This window comes from Cucurbita moschata, unplaced genomic scaffold (genome assembly GCF_002738365.1).
Source record: "Cucurbita moschata cultivar Rifu unplaced genomic scaffold, Cmos_1.0 Cmo_Scf00022, whole genome shotgun sequence".
Lineage (NCBI taxonomy): Eukaryota > Viridiplantae > Streptophyta > Magnoliopsida > Cucurbitales > Cucurbitaceae > Cucurbita > Cucurbita moschata.
Window position 1 is genome coordinate 162,431 of NW_019268538.1, and position 22,285 is coordinate 184,715.

Genomic DNA, 22,285 nt, shown 5'->3' on the forward strand with positions numbered 1-22,285 from the left:
AGTAAAAAAAAAAAAAAAAAAGTAAATAACAAAATGATTTACAAAACCAGACCTCAAAAATTAGTAACTATTGGTTTGAAGTAACGAATTGAATTTGGTCCGAATCATTTATTGGTAATTAAAATTCTGGAAATAATCCCTTTTCCCTCCCTCCAATAACGACAAAGCTTTCAATTTACTGCATCGCCAAACAAATTAATAACAAAGAAAGCAAATTATCGTACAACTTTCGAAACGGTTTCATATCGCGAGAAGTAAAAACAAAATATCGCGTGGTCCACAACGATCAAAATCCCTATCAAATACTACCGGAGGATCTGCTCCGTACACGTTAGCGCTCAGATAGCGTACACATCACGCGCCGCGTGTGGTGAAAAAAATTGGTTCGTTAGGACTGTGATGGGGACGCATGCAAGAAAAACTCACCGCACGGGCGGGTATAGACGCCACGTCATCAAATCTCTGTCGCTTGCTACCAAATTACCACTTTGCCCATTATACGACAAACTCACATTCACCCCTCGACGTGACCACCCACTGCCCGCTGAATTTCCGTTCGTATGCCTGCCCGTGATCTTTTACACCTTTCGTTTTCCCCCTAATTAATCATGTTTTTTTTAATATTAATTTCATTAATTACTTCGTTAACTATTCACTAACCCAATTCCACCTCATTTTTAGTTTTTAATTTAGTTTTTTTTTTTAAATTTCATAAATTTTAAACTTATTGTGAAATTTATTTTTTATCATACTTGATCATGTATATTTTTAAAATTTACGAAAATGATTAATAGAGAGTAAATACATTTTGATTAAAAAAAAAAACTAAAATAATATTTTTAATCAAATAATAACATAATATAATGGTTTAATTAATGTGGTAAAAGAAGGAGTTCGTTGCGTGGGTGGATGGGCATATAATATATTTATTTATTTAAAGTATAATATAATTTTAAAAAATACTTCTAAATTATACAACTACTATTTTAAATATGATTTTCTATACTTTTACACGCATAATAAGCCTTTTTTAAATGATAAATATCTCTAAATTTTTTATTTTATTTATAAGAGAGCTTAACTAAAAATAATTTTCCCACAAAATATAAAATTTAATGTATTTTATATTTAATTTATTATTATTATTCTTTTTTTGGGATAAAAGTTGTGAGTTGTGGGTTCTTGGATCACGTGTAAAACACAGAAGTTGCTTAATGTCAAAGTTAAAGTAATATATATATATATATATATAATTCATGAAAATGACACCCATTAACAGAACCCAAAATACCCTTTTTCTCTCCTAATTTATTTATTTTTTATATTTATGTTATGACTCACCATTCAACTTGGTGTTATAAGCAAACATTTTTTAGTATTTTTACTATTATTTTAATGAAAAAAATAAGATCATGTTATTTTTAAAACGGTCGACAGATAGCCTGACTTATTCTCCATCAATATCTGATCTAGTTATATCGGTTAATTAGTATTTTATTTTCATTTTTATTTTTTTAGGCAAGAATTGTATAAATAAATAATAATTTAAAAAGTGATTGGGTTGGCGGTAAGTTCAAAATCATTGACCAATTGTCTGCTTTGCTTTTAGTTTTATGAAACACGAACATCTTACCACATTGGGATCATCATCTGCAATTAATTATGGATTTGTATTAATGGATGTTATTATATTATAATATTAATGTAATTAATTAATTATTTAAATTAATGTAATTATTTAATTGAGTTTGAATGAAAAAGAGGAGGGGGTGGAGAGTCAAACCTCCGACTCCCAAGCAGCTGCACCATCAAACAAGCACAAGCTCAAGCACCAAAACGGCGACACAAAAAGGTGGACGCCACGTGACTTCTGCCCCATTCCCACGTGTGCCTGCTTTGAACTTCCAACCTAACTTTCAAATATTATTCTTATTTGCACAAACCCCCCTTTTCTCTTCATAATTCAAATCCAACCCCCAATTTTTTTTTAATCACTTGCCCTACACACTGTCATTCATTCAGGTGTAGTAGGGGTTTGGTACAAAACATTATGCATTTAATTCCCTTCCCCAATCCATGTGCAAAGCTTCTCCATTTATGACTCGAAACACGAACATTAGTAATAACAAGGGGGCGCCCCTCCTAGAAGTGGACAAAATCTCTTCCCTAGTTGACACGTTTTAAAAACCGTGAGCTTGACGGTAATACGTAACGGGTCAAAGTAGGTTATAAATGGAAGTTCAGCTGGAATGATATCGGGGTCAAAACATGCATAGCATTAGGAGGCATCAAGATCGAGTTAGACATTATGAACAGTTGCATTTGATCATACATAGTAAATAAGAGAAGAAGTGGGTGATGAAATGATTGAAAACAAAGGTAGCAGAATTCTGCAGATAGTGTTGTTGGGTTCATCATTCGTTCTTATATATCACAAACACAATCAGAAAAGAGGAGAGGCTATGCAAATATGCTCAAGGGGCCCGTCTTGTTTGAGGAATCTAATCCATTTTCACCACTTCGCAGTCCATCCATCAATCTCCTACAAACAAATTTTCAACCAAAATTCATTCTTTTCTTCTTACTTACATACATACAGCTACAACAAACATGGCACCAACAAATCAAAAGTTACCTTCCGACCATCTTGTCCGACCCCGAGTCAGTTAGAATTGTCAGTCTTCTAGCTGTTTTGATAAAATCACTGAAATCAAAAGGAAGAACACGGTTGAATGAAATCATACGCGAGGAACATGGTGAGTGAGTGTGTAAGAGAAATCAACTAACAGAGTTGTTGATATGATTACCTGAATGGTTTGTCTCCAGCTTGTTTGACAGCACCTGTTGCATCTTGGTAAAGGACATGGCTAAGAATGTCTGGTTTCTCCATTCCGAACATGTTTGCCAGCCTCCGGTATAGTTCTTCATATGAGCCAATGACCGAAAGGTTAAGCGTTCGGCCAACATCTTCTGACTCCATGAATACCTTGCAGTGACCGATGTCTAGGCCGAGTTCCGTGGCTTGATAACCCTGGTACCATGGAAATCCAGCTCCCGGTGACTTGTTTGGAGATATCTGCTGCTGCTTGAAAGTGTATCCTGAGCCATCAGATAGGAATTTCACTCTTTCCAAATTCACGTCTAAGGAACTTTTCTCGGTCCGAGGTGAGTGAACGTCACCGGAAGAGCTGCGTGTGATTTGCTGTTCAGTGAGTATAGGTTGACCAAAGAGTAAAAACTGATACTTCTTCACAGAATCGGATCGTTCCAACTTCAGACCAGTGTTCTCTGCATTGAGCAGTGCCGACGAGTTCTGACTGCCGCTGCCTCTGTGGTCTGTAACCGATCTATGGGAAATTCTGGAGTGAAAATCAAGCTGCTGAAAACTGGATGGAAGCAGCCCAAGTTGCAGTTTGCTGTTGAGATGGAAATCTGAGGAAGATATTCCAAATTGAGTATGCCTGGCTCCCTGTATGCCTACAGAAGTGTTATCAGATAAACAACACATGGGACTGCTTGGCCTAAGGGTATTGCTTGGAAACGACGACAATTGGAATTGGCTGTCGAGGGGAAAGTCGGGGTGTTGAGGTAGTCGAAACTTCTTTCTTGGTGGAGAGAATGGTGATAGTTGAATGACGGGCATGTTCGATACCAGTTCGACCAACCATGGGCTAACACGCTTCACGTTCTGTAGCAAATCTGGCTCGTCCCATGTCACCTGCAGTAGTAGGTTTTACCACACACAAATCCAAGAACAAGATATCAACAAAATTGTACCTTACCATTGAGCCTATAGTAATAAACCAATCGTTTCAAGATACATTGAAATTTACTTCTTGGTGGCTGATACAAGAAATGGCAACTTAAAGGCCCTATAAACCACTGTACTTCAACAGTGCCACTAATTTAAAGGCCCTATAAACCACTGTACTTCAACAGTGCCACTAACTAATATAATTCATGTGACACCCCAAGCCCACCGTCCACTAGGGAGAGCTTTTCACACTCTTACAAGGAATGTTTTGTTCCCCTCCTTGGTCGCTGGAACACAGTCCGGTGAATGGCTCTAAACCCATTTGTAATAGCCCAAATCCACTACTAGCATATATTGTCCTCTTTAGGTTTTTCTTTCCGTGCTCCCCCTCAGGATTTTAAAACATGTCTACTAGGGAGAGTTTTCCACGACGTAAGGAATTCTTCGTTACCCTCTCCAACCAATGTAGGATCTTACAATCCACCCCATTGGGGGCCAGCGAGATGGATTGGGGGCCAGCGTCTTCGCTGGCACAGGTGAATGGCTCTGATACCATTTGTAACAGCCCAAACCCATCACGGACAGATATTGTGCTCTTTGGGCTTTCCCTTCCGAGTTTCTCCTCGGAGTTTTACACCTTTTATAAGGAATGGTTCGATCCCCTCTCCAACCAGTGTGGGACTCACAAATCAGCTCTTGAATTCAAGCAAAAGAAGTTCATCAGCAAGCCCAAATAGAGAATGAACGATATGTCAAAAGGCAAATAAACCCAGAAAGAGTATCATCTTTATGAGCTCCTAGAAATCTTAAAATTCACGAAACTGAAACTATGAATACATAAAACCAGACAAAATAAGAACTTTGGTACTAAAAAGCAGCATGGCAGTTGAATAAATGCAGTTCAGTGACAGTCCAGATCAGAGGAGGAGGAGGAGATTACCTGAAGAAGCCGCCATGGAGAATTGGGCCAGCGGATAGGATCAGCAACTTGAACAGAGGAAATGGTGCCCATAAACCAACTAATCCGAGAAGAATCCTCAGTTTCAAATGGCATCTTGAACCTCATACCAGAGCACCACTGGATTCTCATGGCGGCTCGAACCGATGAGGCCTTAACACAGAACTCCGGCGTGCTGGCGCGTGGGTAATAAACCACCTCAAACGCCTGCCCACTCGCTGCCAGCGCCGCCGCTTCAATCACTGATTCTGGCCTAACTTTGCCTTTTCCCCTCAAATTCCCACCACCATTAGAACTCAAAGACCCTTTTCTACTCAACTTGTTGTCCTCATCTCTCAGAAACATCGTCAACCCACCGTAGGGTGGGATGCTATTTCCACCGCCGGGATTCCAGCCATATGGGTGATCAGCAGCACACCCAATTGCCCGTTTGGCTCGCCGGATTCCAACACAGAGGTCGCCATTTTTGGATCTCAGAAAAACAATCGAATCGCCGGCGACAAGCTTCTTCTGATTGACAAAACTACTCCACCCAGTAGTTAATAAATGCCGACGAGGCGTCCCCCTGTAAATATGCCGAAACTTCCAAACCTCGCCGTGGACATCCTTAGCAATCACCGTCTGAACCGGCGGATCCGCCGTGTAATCCAGCCTCGGAAATATCGTCTCCGCACAGTACCTCGGAACCGAGAACCCACCGCCGTTGTTAGCATCGGATTGGGTCAACGTCTTGGCAAAGGAAGCCGGTTTCTCCATGTTATTCTCTGACCCATTACTCCCAAAACCACCCTCTTCCTCGCAATTAATTTCGTTATTCGCCAGTGGAACCAGTCGTACATTCGCATAAACTTCATCCGTTTCATGATCAGCCAAGAACTTGACGGCGAGCACTCTACATGGAATAAGCGGCGGGATTCTAAGTGAAGAAGTGAAATCGACGGCGGCCTGAGCGTGCTCGGCATGACCCTGAGGGAAGTAAAAGACCTTGGAGTTAATAGCAGGCATCTGGACCATGCCTCCCGCACAGGCATGCCATAGTTGAGGATCCAAGTTCTTATCCGCTTCTTTCATTCGAATGATTGCGTTTTCCCCCAAATGCAATGCCTGAGAAAAGGGAAAAGAAATCAAAACTACTGAGAAACAGTGCCTTCAAAGTTTGAATGAAATTAAACATCCTCCGTGTTTAATTTATAACCAGGCAAACAAAGCGACTTAAATTAACTGATCAAAATCGAGAACCCAAGGCTATAGCCATGAAATAATTGAATCGGGATTTATTGTAACGAAAAAATTATTCTCACCTTACTCTGTTGAAATGGGACAGGAAATCCCAGTTCTGTTTATCGCCAATAATATAGATTCCTTGATTGAAAGAACAAACAGATTTGCGTTACCAAGAACAGTCGAAAATAGAAACGAAGCTCAGAGTCGGAATGTGAGAATCAAACTCAAAAGGCTCAGATTCAGCATCTTCAGTCGCTTCAAGTTCATAGATAAAAAGTCAAATACAACCCAGAAAACGAAATTCCAAAAGAAACCCAAATGATTTCAGAAACAGACACGATGATGTGAGTGAGAAGCAGAGGTGATTTCAGTCAAAACCCAGGAAGGAGAAGAAGAAGAACAACAAACCCAGTAAACAAAGAACACCAAAAAGAAGAGAAACCCGTCAAGAACAAACCCGTTCCCCTTCTTCTTCTTCCTCTTAAGCATTCAAAAGACAGAAGAAAAGGGCAAAAACAGAGAGGCCAAAAGTGGCGTCAGATCAAAGAGAGAGGACGATTAAAAGATGATCCGGCGACGATCTGATCCCAAATAGCGAGGGGTTTTCTTGGTTGAAGGAAACAAACAAAACAAAACAACCAAACAAACAAAGAATCAAACAATCTGAAAACAAGGAAAACGAAGGGGAAAGAGAAGGGGGAGGGGGGGATTATGGGTATTGTTGGATTGGATTGGATTCGTATCGTATTATCGTATCGTGGGATGGATTAAAAGGGAATGAAATGGTGGATTGACGATGAACATCAAATTCCAAAACAAAGAAACAGCACAGTGAATGAAGAAGCAGGACGACACAGATGCCCTTTTCCCGTTTTTACTCTCTTCTTTTACTCTTCAGCTGACTCTGTGTATTTATTTCTTTCGCGCGTGTTCTTCACCTCCTCACGCGCTCTCCCCTCCTCTTTTTTCTTTTTATCCCTTTTTAGATCAACTTCCAAAATCATTTTATTTCATTTATTACAACCACACCCACAAAACTATCTTAAATTAAGGGTTTAATTTATTAAATTAAAATTTTAAAAAAGTAATTTCTCTACTTTTTTTTTTAAAAAAAAATGTTATTTTTATAGTATTGAAGGCTATAGCTTTAAGAATTTAAATTATATATAGTAAGTAAAAAATATATTTAGGCTTTAATTAAAAATAATAATAACAGTCAGCACTATATTAATTCATGTCTTTCTATTTTCTGCACTATATTAATTATTTTAAATAGAAACTGGGATTAAAAAAAGAAAACCCAAGAGAGGTGAGTTATTAATAATGGGTGATTTTTTTTATTTTTAATTGTTTTGTGTGAAAAACAAATGGGTGAAACAATTAATTATTATCTACTGATAATTAATATTCATGTGCTTTAATTAGAAAATTTTAATTAATGCGTTGTGAGCACCATCCTACTCTTCTCTGCCACTTAATTTTAATTACTGCTTCCAACCCAAATTTTAATATTATTTTTCAAATGTCGATGAATTTTCAAGTTTACCATTAGTAAATATTGTCAATTTTGACTTGTTATGTATTATCGTACGATTTTAAAACACGTTTATTATGGAGAGGGTCTAACCCTACTCCAACCAGTGTCTAGTGATGAGCTTTGTTGCCATTTGTAACAGTCAAATCCCACTGTTAGTAAATATTGTCTGCTTTGACTTGTTACGTATCGCCGTCAGCCTCACGGTCTTAAAACGTGTATGCTATGAAGAGATTTTCATACCCTTTTAAAGAATGATTCGTTTTACTCTTCAATCGACGTGAGATCTCATGTACATATCAAAGAACATTATTGAGTATTTTTAATATTTAATTTGTTTATGGGCAATGAAAAACGACATGACGACATGGGATACGACACCCACATCCTTTTGTGTGACCAAATTTAAAATAAAAAGACATTTAAAAAAAAAAAAAAAAAAAAAAAAAAAAAAAAAAAAAAAAAAAAAAAAAAAAAAANAAAAAAAAAAAAAAAAAAAAAGTTAGGATGATTGGAGGAGACAGAAGGGGTCTTGGGTGAAGTAGTAACGTGAATGCCGACATGTCGCATCAGGAGGAATTGGACAAAGTTTATGACAAGTATTGGTGAATCGCTGTCATGAAAGTGATGATGACGTGGCAGAGGAAAGAGTAGGGTTTTAGGGTTTTGTAGGAAAAGGAAAAAGAATAAAAAAAAAAAAAAAAAAGTGAGAAAGAAAGAGATTGAAAATGTAGAGTTAGTTGGGTTTTGGAACCAACATTGATACCGACATAGGGATTAAAGATAGATAGTTAAAGAGATGACCTCTCAATTAATGCAACCCTACTACTACTAATAGATATCAACCACATTCATGAGCATGCCCCCTTTTTTCTTTTTATTCATTTTATCCCTAATGTATGTATCTCTTTCCATTTTTTTAGTTGATTCATAATTTAATATGATATTCGAGCAATTTTAAATTTTTCGATTGATGGGTGATTTTAATGGTAAGATTTGTTATTGAATATATATTAATGAAAGAGGAAATGCGTGAGATCTCATGCTAGTTGGATAAGAGAATGAAGTGTTACTCATGTTTTAAAACTTTGAGAAGAAGTCCAAAAGAGAAAGTACAAAGAGGGCAATATATGCTAACGAGGGTTTGGGTTGTAATAATGGTATCAAAGCTAGGTAACGGGGCGTGTGGCAGTGAGGACATTAGGCCCCTATGTTAGGTTGATAGGGGGGTGGAATGTGAGATCCCACGTCAGTTTGATAAGGGAACGAAACATTTTTTTATAAGGGTTTATAAATCTCTTTCTAGCATATGCGTTTTAAAACTTCAAGGGAAAGCCCAAAAACGAAAGCTCAAAGAGGACAATATCTGTTAGCGGTGGGCTTGAGTTGTAGCAATGATATCTGAGCCAGGAATTAGGCAATGTGCTGGCGAGGACGCTGGATCCCCAGGGGGTGGATTGTGAGATCCCACATCGATTGTACATGAAACGAAACATTCTTTATGAGGGTGTGAAAACCTCTCCCTAACAGATGTGTTTTCTTCGGTGGAAGCCCAGAAGTAAAAGTCTAAAGAGGACAAGATCGACTAGTGGTGGGCTTGGTTTGTAATAATGATATTAGATCCAAATACCGGGCAATGTGCCGCGAGGACAATGGGACTCCAAGGAAGGTGGATTGTGATGCCGTGAGGACGCTGGAACTCCAAGGAAGGTGGATTGTGAGATCTCATATCGATCAGACAGAAGATCAAAACATTCCTTATAAAAGTGTAAGTGTTTTAAAATCGGGAAAGAAAACTTAGAAAGAAAAAAAAAACCAAAAAAACAAAAAAGAAAATGAAAAGGTGCATCATTTAAAAAAGAAGAGGCTTAAGTTGGGCCTAAGTGCTATCAAATTGTTAGTGTGGGCCGCCTAAACCGACAAGTTGCAGTCACCCATTACGGCTTCCACGCCACTGCCAAACCCATGTGATCCAATTTCATTCGCCTCTCTCTCTCTCCCTCCCTTCTATGCACAAACAAAAAGAATTTAGATTTAGACGAGTACGAAAATAGGTGTGTGTTTATTTCAAGAATTCAAATCCATCTTTCCCTCACAAAACAAAAAAAAAAAAAAAACAAAACTTTCTTCACAATATCTAAATACATCTTAATTACACCAGAGAATCCTTGTTTGATTTCTTTACTTCATGGCTTTCTTTATCTTGATGAACTCCTGCTAGAAGAGCTGCAGTTTCCTTATCTTTTATCTGAAACAAATCCAGATCCAAATCCAAAAACAATTTTAGATATAATCCAGCGTAAACACATCGTTGCAAAGAGATATCCGGTAGTACCTGAGATCCTAAACAGAGGTCACCCTGCTTCTTCTTACTCTCTTGGGTACAAAAATATGAATACAATCCCATCCCAGCAATGGCTACTAGAATTCCAATGAGGTTCCTCTCAGTGAAGGGGTCATGAAGAAGAGTATAGCCAAACCCAAGAACAAGGCAAGTCTTGAGGTGACCGAGCACCTGGTATGTCACCGGCGACGTCTTTCCAATCACCAAAAACGTGCTAAAGTTGACAGACACAGATATCAAACAAGAAAGGATGATAAACGCCTGCATGTGCAACATCACCGGCATTCATCTAAAAGAAGAGAATTATAGGAACAATGCAATGAAACCTGTGGACAGTAACTAACATACCAGCACCACAGGGGAATACTTGTAAGCAAACACGTTTTTGTTGGTGAGACATTGGTCTAAGAAAGGGCCAGAGACGAACAGAATGGCTGCTTGAAATGGAGCAGACTGATACAGCAGCTGGGTAGAAGAAACACTCAGCCTCTTCTGTATAGTGTTGGTTAGCTGAATCAAACACCAAGTTAAGAAATAACACAAGTAAGTTCTTGAAAGTTTATGCATACGAAAAAGGGGAAAGGATACAATTTGGCCAACACAGGTTGTTATGATAGCCAAGAGAGAAAGAACAGTGCCCATGAAATTGAGCTGGAGATCAGTGATAGAGGCAATGCCAACTCCAACCAGCAAGAGGAAAAGAGAGAGCCTAATCTTGGAGCTGCAACAAGAATCCAAGTGAGAAATATGAACTGTTCTTTGTGAGTGGAATGGGCAGAGGAGAAAATGTTTGTACCTGAATTGTTTCTTAAGGAATATAGTCTCTAACATAACAGTGAACGGTATGATTGCAAGTTTTGTCATCTGTAGAGAAAAACAAACCCCACCCCCCACAAGGTTAAACCATAATATATTGTAAAACAATCGATCAGTTTGCTAGAGAACTCATGAACTCAACCTGGTAGAATCCAACAGAATTGAATCCCAAGCTCAAGTTAAGAAATCCAATGGAGATGCCATTGAGCATCCCAAAGAGCATGACAGTCTTTGTGTCGATGGGTTTGGATTCGAAGAAATTTAAGCGATGAGCGACGTGAAGAGTGCAATATGTGACCATCAAATGCCAACTAGTTAGAGTAGTTGCTGCAATATAGAAAGTGAACATGTTATGATCGGATCCGTTCTATAGGCTAAACTACGACCAAATGCTTAAGAATCGGATAGAATACGTACCGAAAGGGAAGCCGAGGTTGCTCATGAGAGCTTTGTTACAGATAACAATGGACACAGAGGATGCTACTGAGAGGAAGAGTGCCCCAACGACACCCAGTTGAAAATTTGAGATTTCTCCCATTTCTGCTATCAAAGTTGAAACAATCAATCAAACAAAACAAACAAGTGTGCTTTGAGTGAGAGATGTTCAAGATTTCATAGGCTGCTACAACATCATTCAATAGGTGTTTCTGGGAGCCAAGTTTGGAAGAGAGATTGAAAGCTTGAAGGAGAATGTAGGATTGTGGTGGCTTATATTTTTGGTGGGGCGGGGGAGGGGGGCTGAAAGGTTGGTGCCTACCGCTTAAAGAAAGAGTGTGTGTGTGGAAGAAAGCAAAGCCGTAACCATAACCCTCAAAGCCCTCCATTTTCAAATTACAGTTAACAGTGCCTAACATTTTGATCTGAAACGACCAACACACCCATCTCGCGCGCGAATCGCACGATTATGACGTAATTCACTTAACAAATATAATTACTCTCTAAAAAAAATTAAATAAAATAACTTAAATAAACACTATTGGATGTTTTGAAGCATATGCTTAATATTTTGTCTTAGTAGACAAGTCAGGATGGTAAACTGAACATTCAGTTGTCTATCAATGCAAGCAAAAGAAGTTGGGTGTCTGAAAACTCCATTATTGTTAGGTGAGGAACCTTGGATCTTACTCCAAGGCTAAGCCACCAGACTTAGCATTGTTAAGCCTTCAATAAAGGGTTCTCTTAATGACGACAACCATATCTTAGTTTCAAATAAATATTACCAATGGTCGATCGTCATCTCCGGTGACAGATGGGCAGTCGACATTATATCAGCAGGATTCTCGACACTAACTAAATTCAAAGGGGGGGGAAAAGTAGTAAAAAAAACAAACCACTTGTGTTGTATTCATATTACTTCTTTCCTGAAACAACTTGGGTATGTTGACTCCCATCACCCAAAGATTGACACACTACATAGAACGAAACCGGTAATAAAATGACTGTTGCTGTGTATTTTGCTTTTATATGAATTATTTCTCCATCACTAAACAAAATGAAAATCCTGTAACAAATGAATCAGAGAGAGATCTCGCTCAAGGACACCATTGGAGAAGCCCTCAAGGTTAGAAGAGGACATGTACATGTGACAGGTTCAGAAGAGAGGTCTCTCTTCTATAAACGTTTGGCCTTATTAATCTGAGCCCGATATGCTTTGTCCGCATTTGCAAGCCGAGATTGGAACTCAGTCCATTCAGTTCTGCACCTTGCTCTCACCTGCAAGGTCAAAACAAGGAACAAATAACAAGTTCAGTTGGTCTGACAAAATACAAGAGATTGAACCCAGATATAGAAATTCGCATACTAAAGACTAGCTATCATTGATATTTACCCCTTCCCATGGAGCCTTCCCGTTCTCAGATTTGCCCTGAAAGTAAATAGATAATTAAGTATAAAATATCAAACATATGGAACCTATTTCAAAAAGATACCTAAATTTAAGAGGTGAAGAGCAAAGGAAAATAAGGAAACATAGACAGTAACACAGATACAATACGAGTGTCTGCATTTGCATCCACACATGAAGCCAAATAGATAATAGCACATATGGCATGTAAATGTAACTCACCTGACTCCCAAGAGAAGGAATTACTTGATGAACAATCCACTGCGAATCAACTACACCAATTTTCTCATGTGCAGGCTGCAGGAAAGGAACCCATCAGAACAAAAGAGCTGATCTCATACAGAAGGTATATGCATAAAAGATAGACCTACTTTAATTTTTATTTTTCAACAATGCTCCTTGAAAGGAAGCTGTTAAAAACCAGATAAAAAAAAAAATGGCAGACAAAAGGCTCACAAAAGGGATAACAATAGGAGAGAAATTACTGACCTCTATACATCTTCTGAGAGCGAAGTCTAATCCCCATCCATGTACCAAATCATTCTACAGGTAAATCACTACTGAGATGAGATATAGCAAGTAAAAAAAAATCTTAAGGTCACAAGTAGATGCAAAAGTTTATAGATCATCAAGCAACACTGCCGTATTATGTAGTAACAGTACACCTGAATTAAATGCCAAACACATCTCCACGCTTCACGCGAAAAAACAGGAGCCATAATTTCTACAAACCTGTGACATTTGAAACCAGTGATCTACTAATGAGGACATCATACGACTAGATCGGCACCAGTTAGTAGTTCTCCACTAAACATAATATCTCATAGTACTCCATACAGAAAAGATATTAACCACTTTAAGTGCATCAACTACTTTTAAGTTCATCCATGTACAAAGTTCTCAGCTTATAATATTCTGCTAAGGAAGAGAAACATAATTGGGCTAGAAAAAAACTTACGCAGCACATGGAGGCAACTGAGGGTCACTACACCAGCCTGGTTTCTCTTCCGTCTCCCTATTTCACCATTGAAAACGTGCATGTCAGTATCCAAAGTATATATGAAAGGTGAGAACCTAATATACCACCCAAAGAGAAAATAGCATACTTATGAACCTCTCTGTCACCTCTCCTCTTTGTCATCTCCCATGTCAGTCCATTATTAGGCTCAAGTCCAGGTTGGGAGATTTCCAGACCATGCTTTTTCACTAACTCAATATACCTGATCGTCAAATCAATATGAGCAAGCTATAATAAATAGCATCGGACCAAACGCCACCAAAAGGATAAAAGAAAAATATGCTTACTTCTCTGCATTGAAATGTTCAACTCCAAGGTCTTCATCCCATATAAAAATATAATCATATGCAGCTACAACATCAGGGTGCAAAAACCTTTTTGCGTACCACCTGGAGTGCAAAAGAAAAAAGAAATAAGAAAACAAAAAACTGAATCTTCTTCTTTCGTAAGATCTTAAATATCCAATTTTAAATAAAAATGTGATTCAGGTTCCAATTGTAACAAAAATATACAGGATGAAATACCCAAACCATACAAAATATCAGAACTTACCATTTTGTTTGTTTCCTGACACTGATATGGATTGCAGTCTTTGACCACTCAAACTGATCCCACTCAGTAGTCCGACCGTCATAGTGAAATAGCACAATTGTAAAATTATCAGAGAACTGATGCAACAAGATCAAACGTGAGCCTTCACAAGGTAGTTATTTGTATAAACAATATGAACAACAATTGTCAATATATATAACCTTTTTCACTGCTGCATCAATATTTTTTCTCTGATCAAAGCCCACAGTGAATGTAACCAAGTACTTCGGTTTTTTATCGAGATCCTGCATATTTAAGGGCTTTCGGTATAGGCTTAAATCATTTCGAGGCAATTAAGTTGCAATGTTGATAAGAAAAAGATCCTCTACAGCTAATATCAGATGCAGAAATAGATCATACAAAAATTGGCTATTAGAAATTATGATAAAGCTCCTCTGCTCCCCCCACTTATCCCTAAAAAATTACACAAATTTAAGGATATTATTGACAGACTTAACGGAATCGCTAAAAAATTACACAAAAAATTGCCACTGTTAAAAATGAACTGTAAATTATTTTGAGAGCGGATAGAGCCATTTCCATATAAAGAGGAAACAACAAAACATTTAGAACGTGTTCCAAGTTCTTTCTAAAAATAAGAACTCGAGATCAACCAGCACAATGATAATTTGGCTAGACATTAATGCACATATACCTCACTGGGGTTACCCCATAATCTGCGTAAATAAAAATCAGATTCGGATGCAACAATTTCGGGAGGTAATGACTCTGCACCACGAGGATTTGTTGGCACATATATCTGGTAGATTATAAATAAAATAAGAGAAATTGTGAGAAACCAACAATTTATTAGAACCATAACAAACGCATTTAGATAGTCAAACTTTTGCGCCCATTTATCAATAAACAGAAGGCAAAAAATGTCTGCATGAAATTTTAGTTTTTTTCTTTTCCCCTAAAGAATAATTGCTGAATTCAACAATAATACCTTAGATGTTTTGTTTATTCCAGGTATCTCAGTTATTCTGATACTAGGAGATCTTTGCACATCAATGGCTACATCAAGAGATGATATAAGGCTTGAAGGTAAGTTAATCTGTAAATTTTGAAATGTATCAAATGGATGTAGGCATAAGGGGCTGCATTGACATTCAGATGAAGCGAAGCACACCTTATTTAGAGACACTAAAGGAAATGAAGCACCAAGAAAATATCCAAAGACCACTCCCACTAAAGTTGTGAGCATAATCCTTGCACTGTCATTTGTTTTTCTAGTTCCTCCACTGTGTAGAGAATATGAAAGCCAATAAACCACATAAATTAGCACAGTATGAAAAACTAAAAGAAAAATGACAAGGAGACAATACACAAATAAGACGAACAACTAGCATATGTATACCGGTGTCCGGTTCCCATAGCTGTAATGAAATCTCAAGTATACCAACTCAAAAGGTTCGATCTCTCTGATAATTATAAATTCTGTAAGCGATTTGCCAAGGCAAAGACGATGTTCCTAGACGGTGAAAGTCTAATCTGCACAAAGTCGAAGCCCTGAAAGTTTAAACAAAAGACAGCAAAATTACGAGAATCACCATCGGTCAGGTTCATCCATTCGTAATGCTAATTAATTGAAATTCAAAAAAGGACGGAAACAGAATTCAAGTAAGTAATTCGCAGGAGATAGAGAAAACGAGATTCACATGGAAAACAAGCTGCACAATAGAACAAATATGAATAGATGCATACAATAACCGATATGAATGGCGAAAGAAACTTAAAATCACAATGTATAAATGTCCAATAAGACCGGAAAAAATCTCATTAATTCTAGAAACCTCAGGCATTCGAATCCGAAAGATGTACAAAACAACTGATCTAATAATTCCGTCGGCATTAACAACTGTAACGTAAATGTTATTAGAAACCAAATCGCCGAAAGAAATCAAATAAAAGGAAAAGGAACAGAAGAAATGGACAAAAAAAAAGCAATGGAAAACTGCAGAATGAAGCGTTACCGGGAAAAGTAAATCACGAAAAGAACCGCGGAGAAGGAAGCACCTGGCGGCGGGTTAGCAAGGATTCGCCAGTTTTACTCTTGGATTGGTTTGATTCGAGTGAGAAAAATTACCTTTCCTTATGAATTTCATCAAGAAATCGTAACGCTACGCAGCGTCTCTTTGATGGCTCCCGCTTACCTGCATGCCGCGGGTGCCGGGCTGGAGCAACCGACGTTTTGGACGTGTCTTTGTTTCTGAAATATGTTTCAAATTGGTCATTTTAGCTGTATATAACTTAAATTTTAACATTTTACTTTTAGATTAAACATTTACCCTTTTTATTTTTTATTTTTTAAAATATATATTATTATTTATAATCTTTCATTTCGCAAAATTAAATAATAATAACAGCAATAATAATATGTTTTTAAAAAAAAAATGGGGGCAGAGAAATTCTTTGTCCCTAAAAGGACATACACATTTTTTTTATTTATTAAAATGTCTCTTAAAAAATCATTTCCCTCTCTTTTTAATTTGAAAGATAGTTCTTTCTTTTGCTATATTAATACCTATTTTCAAAGTTACTTTTTCTTTAAAAAAATAAAAATAAACTAATAAATTTAAGAAAAAATTGCACAACCCACTATTAGTAGCGTTCGATGAAAGTCTCACATCAGCTAATTTCAGGAATGATATGTGTTTATAATCAAGGAATACTCTCTCTATTAGTACGAGACCTCTTATGCTCAGAATGGACAATATTGTCATTGTGGAGAGTTCTATTCATCTAACATAGTATCAGACACTTAGTCATGTCAGAATCTTCAAATGTTGAACAAAAAACTCCAAAAGAAAAAAAGCTTTATATGTTTTAACCTGTATGTATCATCGTTAGCTTCATAATTTTAAAACACGTATATTAGGCAGAAGTTTTCATACTCTTATAAACGATGTGTAATTGATATTTTTAAAATGCCAAAAGACAAAGGGAAGGGACTCTCCTTGGGGGAAGAGGATCAGCCTGCCATAGTCCACGCTAATTTTGTCGCAAATTTATGAAGTTGCCATATTAATAACTAACTTGGATTCACCGCCATTAATTTACAATTACTTTTAACTTTTATCTTTTTTTCATTCCAAAAGTTACAAAAGATTCTTGTGTGGGTGAAAAGTAAAAAATAAAAATAATATAGAATTCCATTGCTCACTAAAGTTTTACCTTTTCCCCATACCTAATTATTCTTATTTTTTTAGACCTATATTGAATTTATAATTTTTTTGTTAGTTTATCGACTAGTGGTGTTTCATTCGGTCAATAATAAGTCTTTTTTTTATGTTACTCTCGGGTCAATTCAATCATGTCCCTTCTTGAACTCTAAATAAAGAAAAACATCGGAACAAAACATATATCTTTGGAATACATCTTTTCGAATTGGTATTCGAACCTCCTAAAGATTGTCCTCTCTCCTCGACATTGGTCCAGCCTACCCCGAGGATCTTTTATCCCATGATCCAACTTAAAAAAAGTAAATAAAATCTTATTACTTTTGGTTTTCCCAAAAGGTATTATATAATGGAAATAGCGTCCCTTACTTATATATTAATGATCTCCTTAATTAGTTGGAACTGTAACCACCCAAGTCCATCGCTAGTACATATTGTCAACTTTAACCTGTTACCTATCGTCATCAGCCTCACGGTTTTAAAACACATCTAAGGGAGAGGTTTCCACACCCTTATACACGTTCCACTCTCCAACCAATGTGAGATCTCACATCAATTGGAGAGGGAAACGAAGCATTCCGTATAAGGGTGTGAAAACCTCTATCTAATAGACATATTTTACAACTATGAAGCTGGCGGCAATACGTAACGGGTGAAAGCGAACAATATCTATTAGCAATTGGCTTAGACTGTTACAACGATCATTTAAGCTTTCTATACCAAAACATGAAGCTCTGTTCGTCATTTCGTTGATTCTTAATCGAAAATTGAATGAGTGAATCAAAGAAACGAGAGAATGGTCGAGACAAACATTAGATACATTGATTTGATCTAAGCTAAGGTAAGCTAAGCTTCCATGATTTTTGAACGACAAACAATTAGGACACAGCTAACAGGGAAGCCAAGCTCCAACCAAACTACATAAGACTCTTAAACCTTTTTTTTTTTTTATGTCAGTTTTTCTTCTCCACCTTTTTGTTGGTAGTTTACAGAAGCAGAAGCAGAAAAACAAAACAAAAACAAACCCAACTTCACCAAATTCGTTGGTCTTCTAAATCAAATTAGTGCCTTCCACTCATCTTTTCACCTTGAGATATCACATTTTGTAGGGTACCCTATTTGTTCACTCTCCCAGCTAAGCTTTGAAGCCACTCTTTCATGCCGTGGAACATACTCCTAATATCACAAAGCCTACCATTTCAATATCCATTTTCAAATTGGTTCAACAAACTAAAACATTTGCCTGGATTTACCTCCATTTTCTTCACTAACTCCTTTGCATTAGGTGCAGACACAATGATATGGCGAGCACTTGGGCTGATAAAACCTTCCTCCACCGCTTGATCAATGAAGGACAGCAATGAATTGTAGTATCCATCCACATTCAACAGTCCGACCTGAACAGCAACTCAACTCACTTCATGTTAATCACTGATGAAACATCACGCGTTTTGGAATAACAATGATATGGCTTACTGGTTTATCATGGATTCCCAGTTGAGCCCAGGTGATGACCTCAAGCAGCTCTTCCAAAGTTCCATACCCACCTTCATCAAAAAGGAGCTTAATTAGTTGGGCCTTCACGATGGGCTCTATGTGAGTTAATATGAACCTCAAGGGAAGGAAAGAGGACAATATCTGCTATCAAAGTTAGTCCACTGCTAGCCGGCATTGTTCTTTTTGGATTTTCCTTCAAGGGATTTAAAACGGTAACCTTGGGGTATCAAAGCTAGTCTACCGCTAGCACATATTGTCTTCTTTGGGCTTCTCAGATTTTAAAAACCTCAAGGAAAAGCCCAAAGAGGACAATATCTGCTAGCGGTAACCTTGAGGTATTAGAGCTAGTCCACTACTAGCAAATATTGTCCTCTTTGGCCCCCTCAAGATTTTAAAACGCGTTTTAAAAGTCTTGAGGGAAAGCCCAAAGAAGACAATATCGGTTAACCATGGGTTTGGGCTGGTACAAATGGTATCTAAGCTAGTCACCGGGCGGTGTGTCAACAAGAATGCTAGCTCCAACAGGAGTAGATTGTGAAATCCTACGTCGGTTGGAGAAGAAAACGAAACAATTCTTATAAGAGTATAGAAACCGCTCTTTGAAACCTTAAGAGTAGGCTATAAGAGGTGAGGTGGGGTGGGGGGAGGTAGGGACCATCTGTTATAATTTCTCCCTTTTTCTTCTTTCTTTCTCCAGAGCTAAGGATGGTACCCTTGAATTGTAGGTTGTAGGCTGCCATATTGGCAGCCATACCACAGAATTCTCAGGAAAAAGGCTGCCCCTTAATTTCTTCTGTCAGAGATTGTTCATAATCAAAACGTTCCTCTGTTTAATCTTTTCATAAAAAAAACATTCTAATCACATAATTAACTCTTTAATTACCATGCTTTGAACATTGTAGAGTAGCTATGCATATTAAATGTTGGGGTGAGTCTATTTTGGCTAAGACTCCTGGAGGTTGGGGCCCAAAACAGGGCGAAATGGAGCAGCAACAGACAAATTATGCATAGTGATTGAAGAGAAAAGAGAAGAAAAGACGAACCAGGTAAGGCAATAAAGGCATCAGAACGCCTGGCCATCTCGGCCTTCCTTTGGTGCATGTCTGCCACTGCCTTCACTTCTCCCACTGTCTCTCCAGTTATCTGCAAAAGTCAGTCACTGCCTCTCATTCAATCCCCATACTAACTCCCTTCCCATTTTATGCCAAATTTGTGTGTTAGTTCACTGTATGTTACTGAACACAGTGACTCCTTATGTGTCACACCATTCAAACCTCGGGTTTTTTTTACCCAAATGGTTTCATATCACTTAGAAACATTCTTTATAATGGCGTAAAAACATCTCCGTATTAATACATAATGAGTCAAAACACGTGATAAAACAGTGGAATGGAATCATAGTAAACATACCTCCCTTGGCATAAGCGTTTTGGGGATAACACTGCAAAATTCAAAAGGAAATGAGTAATTATCACCATTTTCATGACGTTAAAGCTCCTGAAAATGGCAAAAGGAAAAAGAAAAACAAACCCAACAACATGACGACCACCATTATGAACAGCTTGAGAGACTAATCCCATCAATCCAACACTCCCTCCACCATAAACCAGATCAATATCCCTCGAGACCTTCCAACAAAAAAGCCATAAAAAAAAAACTGTCAATCAATCAATTGATAGAACAACCCAAAATTCCAATTCATTGCTAAAATTAAGAACAACCCACTTCAAATAAGGAACAGAGACATAGAGAGGGGAAAAACAGAGAGATTTTACCAGTTCTCTTCCAAGCTCAATGGCAGCATCTTTATAACTAGTCTTCTTCCCAGGGCTGCTACCACAAAACACACAAATCCTCTTGAAAATTGGTGATTTGGGTTCGTTTTCCTTCTCCATTGATGAACTTTGTGAAATGGGTATGCGAGAAATGGTTAGAAATTTGCCTCAGATTCAGTGTCGTAGAGGTAAAGAAGTTTGTGGGTGGTTCACGTTGGTGGAGAAACAAGGCTGTGGTGTGGTTACATATATAGCTGTACAGGAACAAACGTATTGAACGCTGCTAATTCCTTTTTTTTTTTTTCTTTTTTTTTTTTCTTTTTTTCAAATCTCTCTCCAGGTCCACTCTTTTGAGGACAGGGGAAAGTGACTGCATTACCTCGACTGAAATTTATCAAACTTACCCACCAATAAAAACATCCCTTTTTCTTACTCCAAACCAAATTTCTTGTACTAATTAAGAACCCCCAAAGAACTTTAACAACTTTGTTCAAATTCCTTTGTTAAAAAGATGTTGGCTTTACATGATGATGCGTGGTAATTGGAATGTGAACAGTTTCATAAGGACATAGCGTGGGTTGATGGCATCCCCACAAGCCATGGCTTGCAGTCCACATGAACTGTTTAAGAACAAAGGCTGTTGGGGGGGTTTTTGACGTTAGTATGAAATAATTAGAATATTCTTTGGTGACTATGACTAGATTAGTTTCATGTTTGTGTTTGTAACATTATCTATTAATCAAATCTGTCACGTTTTGATGTCCCTAGATTGAAGAAGATGTTTCTTCGACATAATAAATGTCATACTCCTTTTTTATTGTCTTAAGCAAACAACCAAAGGTTTTGGTACCCATGATTTAACCCAACATAATCAATGATTTACAACACAAATGTTCTAAGCTCTTTATTTACTTCTGCACTTCATCCAATTGGGTGTGTCCTAGAAAGGGAATGCATCGTGGACAAGCTTGCTATAAGCATAGGAAACACTTATAATTTAAGTTAAAAAACGATGGACAGCCTCCACTTCCCCGCCTTCTTAATCCCCTCCCCGATATTGTCCTTTTTGAGCTTTTCTTTATGAACTTCTCTACCATGGTATGCTATTGTCCACTTTGAGCATAAGCTCTCACGACTTTGCTTTGAACTTCCTAAAAGGTCTCGTACTAATGAAGATGTATTCCTTATTTATAAACTCATGATCATTCCCGAAATTAGTAAATGTGGGACTCACTCCCAACAATCCTCAAGATCTACTATGGAGAAGGTCTAGCCCTACTCCAACCAGTGTCTCGCACCGTCCGGTAACTTGGCTCTGATACCATTTGTAACGGTTCAAATAGGACAATATCTATTAGTGGTAGAGTTGGGCTGTTACAAATGGTATCAGAGTTAGCCATCAGGCGGTGTGTCAGCAAAGACATTGGACCCCACATCGATTAGAGAGTGAAACGAACTATTTATTATTCGGGCGTGAAAACCTCTTTCTAGTAGACGTATTTTAAAACCTTTGATCCATAGCTCTTCGCTTACAACACGGAATCTTCTCATGAAGCTAGCTCGATAGCATTATACACATTCATGGATGAGGAATGGATCTTGGTTAAGTTAGGAAAAGCATTGAATGGTAGACAGTGCACATGCACGCAAGATTGTAAGAGGGTTTGTTTTGTTGTGTCTTTATCCATTAAAGTTATGTGAAATTTGATTAACGACAAAGAATCAAATTGTATAATAAATTGTTGTTGT

General features: G+C 37.7%; 4 protein-coding genes across 6 annotated transcripts; all 4 read right to left on the minus strand.

The window, feature by feature from the left end:
- Positions 1 to 2,255: 2,255 nt before the first annotated feature.
- On the minus strand, positions 2,256 to 6,799 carry LOC111459519 (auxin response factor 18-like). The gene is made up of 5 exons (XM_023102462.1): positions 6,014 to 6,799; positions 4,695 to 5,816; positions 2,808 to 3,718; positions 2,636 to 2,704; positions 2,256 to 2,542 (listed from the first exon to the last, which is right to left on the minus strand). Exons 2-5 carry the CDS (start codon positions 5,781 to 5,783, stop codon positions 2,461 to 2,463), a joined length of 2,151 nt encoding a protein of 716 aa, XP_022958230.1. The 5' UTR covers positions 5,784 to 5,816; positions 6,014 to 6,799; the 3' UTR covers positions 2,256 to 2,460.
- Positions 6,800 to 9,511: 2,712 nt separating this feature from the next.
- Positions 9,512 to 11,395, minus strand: LOC111459208 (UDP-xylose transporter 1-like). The gene is made up of 7 exons (XM_023101992.1): positions 11,048 to 11,395; positions 10,773 to 10,957; positions 10,611 to 10,678; positions 10,403 to 10,535; positions 10,163 to 10,324; positions 9,806 to 10,075; positions 9,512 to 9,718 (listed from the first exon to the last, which is right to left on the minus strand). Exons 1-7 carry the CDS (start codon positions 11,166 to 11,168, stop codon positions 9,623 to 9,625), a joined length of 1,035 nt encoding a protein of 344 aa, XP_022957760.1. The 5' UTR covers positions 11,169 to 11,395; the 3' UTR covers positions 9,512 to 9,622.
- Positions 11,396 to 11,944: 549 nt separating this feature from the next.
- On the minus strand, positions 11,945 to 16,287 carry LOC111459207. Of its 3 annotated transcripts, none has more exons than XM_023101991.1 (15): positions 16,059 to 16,287; positions 15,443 to 15,576; positions 15,215 to 15,326; positions 15,032 to 15,139; positions 14,738 to 14,842; positions 14,244 to 14,327; positions 14,044 to 14,159; positions 13,779 to 13,880; positions 13,580 to 13,693; positions 13,432 to 13,488; positions 13,139 to 13,205; positions 12,963 to 13,016; positions 12,696 to 12,770; positions 12,459 to 12,494; positions 11,945 to 12,343 (listed from the first exon to the last, which is right to left on the minus strand). In XM_023101991.1, exons 2-15 carry the CDS (start codon positions 15,457 to 15,459, stop codon positions 12,242 to 12,244), a joined length of 1,149 nt encoding a protein of 382 aa, XP_022957759.1. In that variant the 5' UTR covers positions 15,460 to 15,576; positions 16,059 to 16,287; the 3' UTR covers positions 11,945 to 12,241. The 3 variants fall into 3 exon arrangements, with proteins under 3 accessions (XP_022957759.1, XP_022957757.1, XP_022957758.1); XM_023101989.1 differs by having other exon boundaries at positions 15,443 to 15,594; XM_023101990.1 differs by lacking the exon at positions 16,059 to 16,287 and adding an exon at positions 15,879 to 16,041 and having other exon boundaries at positions 15,443 to 15,594.
- A 1,721-nt stretch (positions 16,288 to 18,008) lies between these two features.
- LOC111459209 (cytokinin riboside 5'-monophosphate phosphoribohydrolase LOG1) lies at positions 18,009 to 20,781 on the minus strand. The gene is made up of 7 exons (XM_023101993.1): positions 20,537 to 20,781; positions 20,292 to 20,389; positions 20,172 to 20,202; positions 19,805 to 19,904; positions 18,741 to 18,811; positions 18,518 to 18,661; positions 18,009 to 18,440 (listed from the first exon to the last, which is right to left on the minus strand). Exons 1-7 carry the CDS (start codon positions 20,654 to 20,656, stop codon positions 18,348 to 18,350), a joined length of 657 nt encoding a protein of 218 aa, XP_022957761.1. The 5' UTR covers positions 20,657 to 20,781; the 3' UTR covers positions 18,009 to 18,347.
- Positions 20,782 to 22,285: the final 1,504 nt, after the last annotated feature.